This window comes from Acartia tonsa, chromosome 3, assembly GCF_053477335.1.
Source record: "Acartia tonsa isolate MP-2025a chromosome 3, ASM5347733v1, whole genome shotgun sequence".
NCBI classification, from domain to species: Eukaryota; Metazoa; Arthropoda; class Copepoda; order Calanoida; family Acartiidae; genus Acartia; species Acartia tonsa.
This window is the reverse complement of record NC_137262.1, coordinates 41268372-41280962: the sequence shown is the minus strand read 5'-3', so window position 1 is coordinate 41280962 and position 12591 is coordinate 41268372. Positions and strand designations below refer to the sequence as shown.

The 12591-nt window shown below is 33.7% G+C and overlaps 3 protein-coding genes across 5 annotated transcripts in view; 1 reads left to right on the top strand and 2 right to left on the bottom strand.

Moving 5' to 3' along the window:
- Window positions 1–8910, bottom strand: part of LOC145314200 (mitochondrial disaggregase-like) — a 24711-nt gene extending 15801 nt beyond the window's left edge. Inside the window, exons 1-7 of one of the 2 annotated variants that reach the window (XM_080154026.1) lie at window positions 8752–8910; window positions 4355–4415; window positions 3766–4036; window positions 2942–3025; window positions 2564–2630; window positions 2104–2330; window positions 1802–1900 (exon numbers count right to left, since the gene is read on the bottom strand). In XM_080154026.1, the coding sequence (XP_080010152.1) occupies window positions 1802–1900; window positions 2104–2330; window positions 2564–2630; window positions 2942–3025; window positions 3766–4036; window positions 4355–4415; window positions 8752–8844 (902 nt within the window). In that variant the 5' untranslated portion in view covers window positions 8845–8910. The remainder of the gene's footprint in view (window positions 1–1801; window positions 1901–2103; window positions 2331–2563; window positions 2631–2941; window positions 3026–3765; window positions 4037–4354; window positions 4416–8751) is intronic. The other variant, XM_080154027.1, reaches the window with a different exon arrangement.
- LOC145314214 (uncharacterized) overlaps window positions 1–12591 on the top strand; it is a 444769-nt gene that overhangs the window by 353015 nt on the left and 79163 nt on the right. The window lies entirely within an intron of this gene.
- LOC145314195 (uncharacterized) lies at window positions 8906–12591 on the bottom strand. 2 transcript variants are annotated; one of them, XM_080154018.1, is made up of 3 exons: window positions 11590–12591; window positions 10709–11014; window positions 8906–10472 (listed from the first exon to the last, which is right to left on the bottom strand). In XM_080154018.1, the coding sequence occupies exons 1-3, from the start codon at window positions 12497–12499 to the stop codon at window positions 9328–9330; spliced, it is 2361 nt and encodes a 786-aa protein (XP_080010144.1). In that variant the 5' UTR covers window positions 12500–12591; the 3' UTR covers window positions 8906–9327. The 2 variants fall into 2 exon arrangements, with proteins under 2 accessions (XP_080010144.1, XP_080010145.1); XM_080154019.1 differs by having other exon boundaries at window positions 11608–12588.

Genomic DNA, 12591 nt, shown 5'->3' with positions numbered 1-12591 from the left:
GAGCGCCAAATCTATTGGAAATCAAGGAGGCCATTAAAAGTTTGAAAAATAACAAGGCCGCTGGACCTGATAACATCCCAGCTGAGGTCATAAAAGCAGACCTAGATACATCTGCTGAGGCATTCCTACCTTTGATCACAAAGATATGGAATGATGAGTTATGTCCAGAGGACTGGAAGAATGGACATATCTCAATACTAGCCAAAAAGGGAGACTTGACCCAATGTGGAAACTACAGAGGGATAATGCTCCTTTCAGTACCTGGCCGTATCCTTAGTAAAATTCTTCTTAATAGAATAAAGAAGAAGGTTAATGAAAAGCTAAGACCTAATCAGGCTGGATTTAGACCAAATCGTTCCACTATTGATCAGATAACCTCTCTAAGAATCATCATAGAGCAATCCAAGGAGTGGAACTCTGAGCTTTTTGTAAACTTCATTGACTACAAAAAAGCATTTGATTCTTTAGACAGAAGATCTCTCTGGAAAATCTGCCGACACTATGGCATTCCAGAAAAGATAATCAATATCATTAAAGCTATCTATCATAAAGGAGGTGGAAACGTAATGTATAAAGGTAAACTATCAACCTTTTTTGAGATTGTAACAGGCGTCAGACAAGGATGCCTTCTTTCTCCCTTCCTTTTCCTCCTTGCCATTGACTGGATCATGAAGAACTGTGAAAGTAATGATGGCATTCGCTGGGAGCTATTTGGCAATCCCAAATATTTAGGAGATCTGGACTTTGCTGATGATATCACTTTGTTAACAAGCAATAGAAGTCAAATGCAAAGAAGGACTAACAGGATAGCTGAAACCTCCAAGAAAATTGGACTAGAAATAAATGTTCCTAAAACCAAAATACTCAGATTAAATGCAAATTCCCAAGAACCAATTACTATTGGAGACCAAATTCTTGAGGATGTAGATTGTTTTGAGTATCTTGGAAGTAAAATTGATGAAGCTGGAGGCACTTTAACAGATGTTAAAGCTAGAATTAACAAATCTAGGACAGCCTTTGCCAGCCTGAACAAAATTTGGAATTCCAACAACATCTCCATAAAGACCAAGTTAAGACTGTTCAAGTCAAATGTTCTCTCTGTTTTGCTGTATGGGGCTGAAACTTGGTTCCTAAACACAGCAGTGGTCTCCAAGCTACAGACATATATCAATAAATGTCTAAGGAGAATCCACAAGATCTTTTGGCCAAATAAGATCACAAATGCTGAGCTTCTAGAGCGCAGTGATATGTCAGACATTAAACTGACAATAAAACAGAGAAAATGGAGATGGCTGGGGCACACTCTAAGGAAAGGGCATGATGATATAACCAATCAAGCCTTGACTTGGAACCCCCACGTAGGAAAGAGGAAACCAGGTAGACCAAAAACAACCTGGAGGAGGGAACTCTTAAGTGAACTGAAAGAAAAGAAAATTCCATCTTTCAGCAATGCCTCAAAACGTGCCCAAAAAAAGGAAGATTGGAGAACCATTGTGCATGGCCTACGTTCTGCCGAGAACTAAAAGGCAATGATGATGACTACTATTTTTAAGCCTTAAAACACTCGCTTTTACGGATTTTATCCGCAACCTTCTTTTCCCTTATTGCTGCTAGGTCAATAACAATATTAAGACACAATTAATGGGATGGTTGTCAGTAAAAAAAGAAAAAAAGTTTATCATAATGTTATCAACCATAAAATGAGGTATAAAGATAATCAGAACAGTTCAATGTTTATGAAGGATTTAGTAGTTACATTTTAGTTTAACTTACATCAAAGCAGAAAGAGTAAATAAGTCACCTGGAAACTTGTTTAGCCAGCTCTGTTTTTCCAATACCAGAGGAACCAAGGAACAGAAAAACCAAAGGATGTTCCTCGTCCATCCATCCATTCTCTTTCCTTTATAATAGGTATGGTTTTCTACACAAAAGGCTTTTATGATCAGAGAAAGTGGATAGAAAAGTAGATAGAATTTATTAAAAGCCAAAATGTATTAAAATGCAAACAAACAAGTAGGAAATTTTAATTTAAACCATAAGCATATAGATTTCATAGATACAGAGATTTGGAACTTGTTAAAAAGTGATCAAAATAAAAAATACCTTCTTATGGCCGAAGCAACAATATTAATAGGGCCTGTCTGTCCAACAATAAACTGCTTGAGTCTCTGCTCTAGCGGAAACTTCTTTCTTTGCTCCTGCTCGACCTTGCGCGCCTTTTCAAGGTGCTTTTCCCCGTATAAGGAAAGAGCACGCTTGATGGTAGGCTCCCGCGCATAATCTAGTGGTGTCTTCCCGTAGTCGTTGGCTTTGAGTGGATCAGCTCCGGCCTAAATAATGCCAAGATTTCGTATCCATAGTTAAAACACATACTAAAATGTTGAATCCAAATGAATTTAATTTTAAACTTATGAAATTTGAACTAATAAAAGATTAATAGAATAAAATAAATGATTGCTATATGAAATAAAATGAGATGGCTTTAATAATCAAACCTATTCCTCAAATAACTAACGTCTTTTAAGCACTGTTAAAATTTTTGAATTATTTAGAAGATAAATACCTCTAGTAATGCATTGACAATACCCGGATCATCAGCTAATGCAGCATAATGTAAAGCTGTACAACCCCTAAGAATAAGAAATAAGTAAGAATATGATTTGGTGAGTTTCCAGGGGTGTATATTCATACACGCAAAAGATTAATTTTTTTTTCCCTGTTCTAAATTTTTATATTTTTTTCCCCTCCTAGTTTTTTCCAGCAAGGAAGGGGATAAAATGGAAAAATATTTTCAGAACTCTTTATTTTATTCATTCCCCTTCCACATATTTTTAGTTTTTTTCACCTAACAGGGGAGAAAAATAGAAAAAAATGCTTTCAGTCCTCTTAATTTTTACATTACAATTTCAAATATGCTATTCAATCATTAATTTAATCTTACCTGAAATTAGCTCTGTTACTTAGGCGACTGCTAAACTCGTCTTCTCTGCTTATTTGAACTTCCAGGGAGTGTTTTTTCTTTTCTCTGAAAATACATTAACATTGAAGCTACATCCAAGGACGTCCAAGCTTTTTTTGAAGGGGATAAAATGAGGGTTTTAAAGGTTTCTGAGGGTTAATCTAATGTGTTTTTGGAAATTTTGAAGGGGGTAAAATGAGAGGTTTCAAATTTTGAGAGGGAGGGAGGGGGGGAAGCATACCTATGCCTAAACCTACCCAGTACCCTAACTTAACATAATTTTAAAAAATCAACCCCTCTTATTTTCCATTAATAAAAATTAAGTGTAGGAGATTCTATGCTCCAATATTTACTTTGAGGGAAATCATCATCTTTTGCGCTGCTATGGAATAATATCAAAAGTAAACAAAATATAATATCAAATTAGTTTCAAAGAAATATGAGAAAATAACATAAAAATAAGGTAATTTTTACATCTAATTATCTTATAATTAGTTTTCACAAAAATTAAGGAAAAAGAACGATTTAAATCTCAGTTTAACATTCGATGGAAGAGAAAAATTATAGAAAAGGCATGTGAATGGAGGTAGAATTAGTTTTCCACTAAAACTTCATAACGCAGACACAATGGATCCAAAGGGATAAGACAATGGCCGATAAAAAAATGTACATCCCCATTCCCCAATGATGATACAAAAAACACCCCACTGTTGATTAAAATTAGTGGTTGAAACATTTGGACACTCAACTTAATGAACCAACCAATTTAAATTCAATAAGATTTAAAAAATAAAAATAAACTTTACCTAGCAGTTGTGTACACATTCATAAATTCATCCTCATCGTCGGGATTCGCGCCATAACTCAACAACAACGTCACAATTTCCCGCCGACAATTGACAGCGGCAACTTGCAGCGGCGTCCAGCCAAGCTCGTGTCGTCCATTCACGTCGACGGAACCGGATTTTAGCATCGCCTCGACTTCCCAGACGTTGCCGTTTTTGACGGCTTTAAAGAATTTGTCTTGTTGGCGCTCGTTATAACCAGAACAATTGTAAACAGTAATTCCAGCTGTCCCTTAATGTAGTACAATGTTTTAATTGGTAAAAGGGATTTTTATTTATATTTCTTAATATTATTTTGCACCAAAATTATTTAAGAACTTGGTATAATTTTTAATTTTCTTACATAAAATAAACTTATTTATTATGATCCTCAGGGTGACACAAGCCACCAACCGTCTTTCATCACGGTTCATAACCGGTTTTTCCCAGCGGAAATTTCAAAAATAAAGAAATTTAAGAAAAAATCATTAAATTCTTTCAGTTTTGATACACATTATGTAGAGGTGCTCAATTATAAAATACTATAATTTTCTAAAAATACTCTTTTTACCTAAAACGTATTTTGTTGACTGGTTTGTAGTTATAACATTCCTTGTTATTCTCTTTAACGTCTAAAAATATCATAAAAGTTATATCATGGATAACAGTGTTCATAAGTAGAGCAGCAATAACAAAATAACAACATTTATATTAACCAATCAAGCCTTGACGTGGAATCCCCAATGAAAGAGACAACCAGGAAGACCAAAAACAACCTGGAGAACACTATTATATGAATTGCAAAATAAGAAAATCTCATCTCACAACGATGTCACAAGCGGTGAAAAAATCCAAGATTTGAGAACAAAAGGGGGGGGGGGGGGGATCTGACACATTAGCGTAAACCTGGTATATAGGCTTTATCTTTGGACTGAGAGGATAGGTTATCACAGATAAAATCATTCTTATATGATGAATTTTCCCAAGTTTTAAGATTTTTTGGGTAGGCCTCCAGGTGGTCTCTGTACAGGTAAAAATATTTTTTTTTTTTAAGAGTTAGTGGTCAACTTATAAAACAAAATATGCATCTTTTTGAATGTTATTCACATAATTGAAGAAAAAACATGCATATTTGGTTTCATAAGTTGACCTCTAACTCTCAAATTTTTTTTTCATTTTTACCTGTACAGAGACCAAATGGAGGCCTTTAGCTCCAGAACCTGGAGGCCTATCCAAAAAATCTTAAAACTTGGGAAAATTCATCATATAAGAATGATTTTATCTGTAATAACTTATCCTCTGAGTCCAAAGATAAAGCCTATATACCAGGTTTACGCTAATGTGTCAGATCCCCCCCCCCTTGTGCGTGGCCTACGCTCTACAAAGGAGAGAAATTGTTATAGAATAACTAGGTATTCATTAATGAAATTATAGAAGAGAATAAAGATTTTAGGTTATTGTATTGATTACGCACAAAAGATTAAAATAAAGCTTGATCCATATTGTTATCCTATTATATAAAGTAGTAAGCGTTTTTTGTTTGTCCCGATAGATCTCGCTAATCGCTCAACCGATATTGTTCTCCTTTACAGTGAAGTTTCATATAGATCCTGGGAAGGTTTTAAACTATTTTTTGGAGAGGTTGTCTTCACCCCCTGCCCCCCAAAAAATATTTTTTTAAAACTCTTTTGAAACTCAAATTTAAAATGGGACGAGGTCGACTTTTTCCACTCCTACCAGTCCCCTAGAGGCTTCTAGGGGCGTAGCCGCTAGTACCTATAAAAGAGGCAGGATGGCCCTCCCTTTTAATCTTGTAATATCCAGGAAGTTTTTTTTCTCAGTATTATTGGGAAGGGTTTCAATATTATATCCTTGTAAGAGATTAGTTATTTATCGCATCGTATTATAAACAGCTTTCTGCGGATAGTAAAATGAAAAATGATAAGATTTTGTTAAACTAATTTTTTAACCTCGAGGGGCCGAAGTCCAGGGTTGATAAAAACTGGTATTAATCTTGTGGTTTCTATATTAATATTCAAGGAAAATTGTCTGTAATTCTATGTTATAAATGATTTTAATGATTTTGGTTTAGTATGGCTGAGAACCGGTTCTAATCCAGCGGTTAATAATCGGTTTATGGAGAGGTTCAAGGCAGATTTTTAAGATGTTATTCACTTAGAAAATTAGGGCTTGGGGCACAGTCACTAGTATTTATATTATTCAATAATAATAATAAAGTATAGCTTGCATCAAATATTTACATCATATTCTTTTATAATACAATTATTCTCATAATATTATATTTGCAACATCTATGTAATATATTTTAAATTATGCCTAAAATTCATTGAAAATGACTCCAGTGAAATGTGTTATTTGCATCACTCTGACTTCATCAAGATGTTTGATATGAATTCTTTAAAGCATAGACGTCCAAGGGGGGGTGTAATGGGGTGATTACCCCCCCCTCCCCAGATGAATTTGGGGGTGCCGTAGGCACCCCCAAAATTTTGGATTTTCAATTTTTACCCCCCCCCCCCAAATAAAAAAAATACCTCTATGAAATAAAGATTACCCCCCCCCCAAAATTTTTATTTTCAAAATTTTACCCCCCCCCCCCCCCAAATAAAAAAGCTTGGACGCCCCTGCTTTAAAGTGTTAGGTTTGTCAGTCTACGCCCGCAACTGTGACATATCACGTAGCGTATCTGCTAATTGTCGGCAAGGTGATTAAAATCTCAGCCAGACACCGCGTCATAACTAAAGACGCTAAAGGTGGTTCCTATTGCTGCAATGTCAAGTACGCGACATAAATAGTTAGACTTGGAGGAATTCAGATTAAGAATAGTTATTTCTTTTATCGTATTATAAACCGCTTTCCGCGGATATAGAATGTACAAATATAAGATTAAAACCAGTTTTTTTAGTCCCGAGGTAACAAAGGCACGGGCTAAAAAAACTGGTTTTAATCTTATGATTGTACATTTTTATATTCGTAGAAAGCTGGATATAATACGATGCTAGATATAGTTTTTTCGTATGGATGAGAACTGGTTCCTATCCACCGGATTCGAATGAATACGAGAAAATTGTTTTAGTTTTTTTATATTAAATTGCAAACAAAATTAACGGAACAAGTAAGTTAAAAAAAAAGGTTTTATTAAATAAATGAAAAGTGTACAAACAACCAAATAGATGTCAGAGAATCCTCAGCTCATCTGGTACACCGTGGTTTCAAAATGAAATGGAATAAATGATGCACAGGAAACACTCTTTTTGAACGTTCAAGTGGTGGCTTTTCGCGGCCATTACAAAAATAACATCATTTATATGTATATCAGACTTTTCTGATTAAATTAATCTACTATTTTTAAAAATCCTTGCTTTTAAAATAGCTCTTTAATAAAATATTCTATTTATAATATGTTAATAAACTGTAAAGGATTATAGATATTGATGAATTTATAAATATTTTAGTTGTGCAACTACTCTATAATAAATGATTGGCCGCAACACTTTAAAAACTGTTAACATACAGGATTAAATTGATGTTTATTCCCAATGATAATACATATATTACTCCTTCTGTAGATTACAATTAGTGGTTGGAACGTTTGGATACTCAACTTAATAAACCAACCAATTAAAATTCAATAAAAGCCCCCAAGGTTGTTAAGATAACGAATAAGAAAACATTATATTCTTGCTACCGAGCTGCTTAAGAATTAACGTAAAAATTAGAATAAGATCAACTATTTGTTTGAAAAGATTTTATATTTCATGATTTTTTTTCTTATTTAGACATATCATTTGCTGAATATGAAACAAAGTTTTTTAAATTACCAAGTTATTATCTAATATTCCTGCTCCTAACATAAACATACCATTAACCCATCCTTGTTAAAATCTCTAATCTAATATCCTCTTAGAATTGACGTCAAGCAGTGTCTACGGATATTTTATAGATGATCATGCAATTAGTTAACATTATCTTTTATAAAATTTCAATAGTTCTAAGAAACAAGGACGATTGCTACTTTATGGAAAGCTCTAGAATAAATATTGAAGTTTTCCAACATTTAATAATAAACTGCTCTGGTACATAATATCCACATCAAATTGGGGGGAAGGGTTTAAATCTCTTTAAAAAAATTTCGATGTCCTTGTTTGCCTTATGAAGGTTGGTATTTTGATATGGACAGACGACATGGTTGTTTATAAAGATAATAAGTAGAGGAGTGACTACGCTGCTACAAGTTTAAAAGATAAAGTTTTGGGTTGAGAAAGAATTCTAACTGAATAATTCCTTTTAATAAAATTGTTTTCATGATTTAAAATAAAAGTGGGGGGGAGAAGGGCGGATAAGCATATTTTTATAACCAACCCATTACACAAAGGAACACCACAAAGAAACTGAAATCTGACATGCCTTGTCCATTGCTATAATGTTGTACAATGTGTAATAGCAAAAACTACCGTTTATAGCCGTTTTTCTTTTTTTCTCCCGACCAATAAGAAAATTTGGATATAATTAAACTTACCTTTATTTTAAAAAAATGCCCTTATATTTTTACTTATGATCTTAGGTTTGGTTACAAAAAGTGGCTTATCCGACTCCCCGCTTTACATAAAAACTTAACAGGATCTTAAAAATTATAAATAGTAGGAATTATCTAAAAACAATAAAGTTGCATAACTACTCTTATTTGTTAGGTATAGAAGCTTAAACAACTATGGTAGAAAATATAATTTCTTTCTCTAAAAGTTTTACAAAAACGTTTTCTTATTCGTTGGCTTAACAACATTGGGAACTTTTGAATTTTCATTGGTTGATTCATTAAGTTGAGTGTTCAACCACTATTATTGATCTACACTAGGGGTAATTTTTGTATTATCATTGGGGATGTACATTAATTTATCGGCCATTGTCTTATCCCTTTAGATACCTAATATCTATGAATATTTTTACCTCATTAAAAGTGGGATGTTGATTGAAATGCCATAATCCAACAATTCTCCATAACCGAAGATTGTCCGGAATTAGTCGAAATATTTTGAACATTTTTATAATTTTATTTCAAGCGTTTTAAAATGAATATAGTTGAAGTTATTTTCACATTATATTTCTGAAAAAAAAACAAGAATTTTTAGAAGTTACTTGAAGAAAAAAAAATATTGCCATAATTTATATCTTCTAAAGTCACAAACACTACAAAAAATTATCTTTGAAGATTTTTTATAAAAAATAGGAAGATTTTTCTCTTAAAAAATGAAAAAACAAGATTTCATATTTTTATAATTACTTGATTTATAATTTATCATTTCCGGATTAACTAATGTCATCAGCCCTTCAAAATTGATAAATAAGCTCTTTACTAGAAACCAATTAGGACAAATAAATGGTAAGAATTCAATAATTAATTTATTTGAATTTCAATAAACGTGTATCTTTATTACTAAGATGATCTCTAATATATTTTGACTAACTGATAATTTTAAAAGAACCTATTGTTACATATTATCTACAAAAAGAAATACTGATGAATTACTTAGGAGGACCAAGACGGTTAAATACACTGGCTTCGCGACTAGAAAATTGCTGATTTTCATTTTCTTTAAACTCCGTTTGACGCTCATATGGCTTCCGAGTTTCTTGTTGAGGATGTGATGAAAAATATGACTCTAAATCAACGTCTAACGCCATTCTTTCTTGCACATTTTTGTTAGGTTTCCAATGATTCTTGTTAGTATTCCTTATTTCAACTCTCCTTTCCTTTCCTTCATTATCAATAAACTGGTGTTCTTGAGAAATTCTTGACCTTGATCTGACGCGGCAGGATTCCCCAGAACTGCTGCGTTCCCGCGTTATCCTTCTAGAACCGATTATAGAGTCACGTGATTTGGATCTTGATTTTGATTGGCTGGAAAAGCTTATCTTTCTCAATGGTGAACGTTTTGATTTGCTACTGCACCTGTCAGGTGATTTAGACTTTGATTTGCGGCTCTTTCTCAATGGAGATCGATCAGATTGTCTATAATTATAACGTGATCTCGATCTTGACTTTGATCGGCTTCCAGATGACTTATTTGATTGGCTCCTTCTGTCACGTGCTTCATACCTGGATTTTGACTGGCTGCCAGAAGGCCCATCCAGGTTCCTGTTCTTTCCATGGGCTGATGGTTGCAGCGAGTCAGCTCTTGCGGGCTGCCAGGTAATTGACTTAGGGTGTTGGGTCAACGAACTATCCTTACACTGTTTCCTAGGCCTTCTAATATTTTCTGATCTTGTGGATTTTGATGTGGCGCGTTTACGTTTGTTTCCATGGCCCACAGATTTACCCATTTGTTCGATTAGTTCGTCCCTCATTTTTTCAATTTCATTATCCAGTTCATTATTAACATTATTCTTCGGCTTAAGAACTCTATCGGAGTTATCTTTATCAATGCAGGCTTTCATATTTTGTAGAATATCTGCTGTGGATATTTTAATTTCTGGCTTTTGATCCTCTAAAGCTGGTTTGGACTTCTTAATTGCTTCCAGCCATCTCCAATCTGATGAGTGTCTGGAAATTACTGGTTGAATATCTGGGATATCTTCACTTGATAAACTTACTGTGTCTTCAATGCTTATGTTAGCAATATCACTGTATTCAGGTACAACTATTTCCTCATCTACTTGTGCTTCTTTTTCTAAAATATAATGTTTAATAAAAAAAACACAAATCACATGTCATTAAACTGATTTAATTTTTCTTGGTAAAATGCCATCAATCTTGTCTTCTATTCTAATATTATGTCCTTCTTTCTCTTTCTTTTTTTATGACCACTGATCATTTGCTTGGTTCACTTTGTCCGTTTGTCATTCCGTGTTTTTTGTGCTTTGCTTCTTATGGATGTTTTAACATAATTTTAATATAGAGATTTACCTGGGTTTACATACTCTACACTGTCGCCATTTGCAATAAAACATTCAGGAGTCACATCGCCAAAAAGAATATCTTGAGACTGAGATAATTCCCCCTCTTCTCTCTCATTAGTTATCACCTCATTATTTGTTATAACATCAGTCAAATCACCTGGCGACATAAGATCACTTCTGACACGAATTCTTTGATTGTCAATGTTGCTGTTTGGGCAAGCTTCATTTTCCTCGCCTGGGGCACAAAGATTATCATCACAAGTTTCATCTGAATCCATGTTTGCTATCAGATCATCGATAGATTGATTAAAATCTTGTATTGGCAGAAATCAAATGATAGAAAAATTACAAAATAAAGGTTATAAATGTAACAGTAGTTCTGTCTGTGCCTGTGTGTAACGAAATATCTTGCTACCTCTGAACGGATATGATTCTCCTTTATAGTGTAGCTAGTGTATAGGTCCTTGTGTTGGGTACCACCACCCTCCCATGAGAGCATAGAAAAAAATTACCATATACCAAAAAAAAATGTATAACTTTTGGAAAGTGGTTAGGGACAACTACCCCCCCCCCCCCTCTTAAGGCCTCTATGGGTGTAGCCGCTAGTTTCCATAATGGTATAAAATATTTTAACACTTAAAACAGGAAATCGTAGAATATTTGATCTAAAGTTAACTTTGTTTTCTTCCAACTTTTCCGCTTATTGTACTTATTCTTTCTTTTTTTCTTTAATGGTAACATTTGTCGAAAAAATACATATTGTTTCACCCATAGGTAAGTATATATAGAGAGTTTTGATATTAATAAAAACTTAAAAGAAACTATTATCACTTACTTTAAAAATCATGCGAGTACAAAAAGACACAACACAATTTTTTTTTCATTTACCTATCATTTCATTCCTGCCTTCAATTAAAAGATTAGCAGTCATTAATTTAGTTCTCTTAGGAGGATTTCCAGCAGCCTCTGAGCCATCGGTGTTTGTTCCACTCTCATTATGCTCAATATTATCAGAATTGTCATCTTGGGACGTGTCGTTGTCATTTTCAGGTAGTGGAGCAATTGGTATTTCACCAGATTCTTGATTTCCTACAGATTCAGAATTGCCAACATTTTCTAATGTGTTACAAGCATGATTCCTTGATTCTTTCTCATTTTGCAGATTTGCTGTTGTGTTTATGCATAATGAGGAATTTATTATATATTCACAGTTGTCAAAAATCTTCTTTAAAAATGTTTGTATCTCAGCTTCACTTAGAATGTTGATTTCTAAATCATTCTCATCTACTCGATAGTTTGCATCATCAGTATGCTCAGAAGGCATGTTGTCTTCTAGATTTCCCCTGCCAATATTTTCAGTGCAACTGGCAGATGAATCACCTAGGGCATAATTTGAAGACGGGACTCGATTAGAAACATAATTAACTGCTTTGTCAATAATGGAGTTAATGACAGCTTCAACCACTAGGTTTGAGGTATCATTATTTACATCCAAATCTTCCAATTCACTGTCAATCGGAGATTCATTATCAAAGTCATCACTGGAATAGCCAGTGTCAAGCTTAGCAGTCATTATATCTTCATTGGTGTCATTGTCTTGCAAAGAATCAGTCATTGTTTCTTCAATCTTATCATTATCACTTTCTTCAACTTCAATGTTATCATTTGCTCTGTCATGAACATCAATATTGGAGTCAGATAAAGCAGGTTCATTCTCGTTGCTATCCTCACTTTCCACGTTAGATTCAATTAGATCACAAATATCTAACACATTAAGAACAAAGTTGATGGTATCCATTTTTTCTTTCTAGAAATATCACTTTAATTTAAAACAATTTAGATTAGCTCAAACAATAGCAAGAACGTTCATGTACTTAAGTGGAGCAGCAA

Bases quoted from the DNA above. Each gene is read 5' to 3' on its own strand.
- LOC145314195 (XM_080154018.1), bottom strand. From the start codon at position 12,499: ATGGATACCATCAACTTTGTTCTTAATGTGTTAGATATTTGTGATCTA. The intron at 11,015-11,589 runs GTAAATGAAAAA...TGCCAATACAAG, and splicing joins AGGCAGGAATGAAATGATAG to ATTTTAATCAATCTATCGAT. The intron at 10,473-10,708 runs GTAAATCTCTAT...ATTATATTTTAG, and splicing joins TGTAGAGTATGTAAACCCAG to AAAAAGAAGCACAAGTAGAT.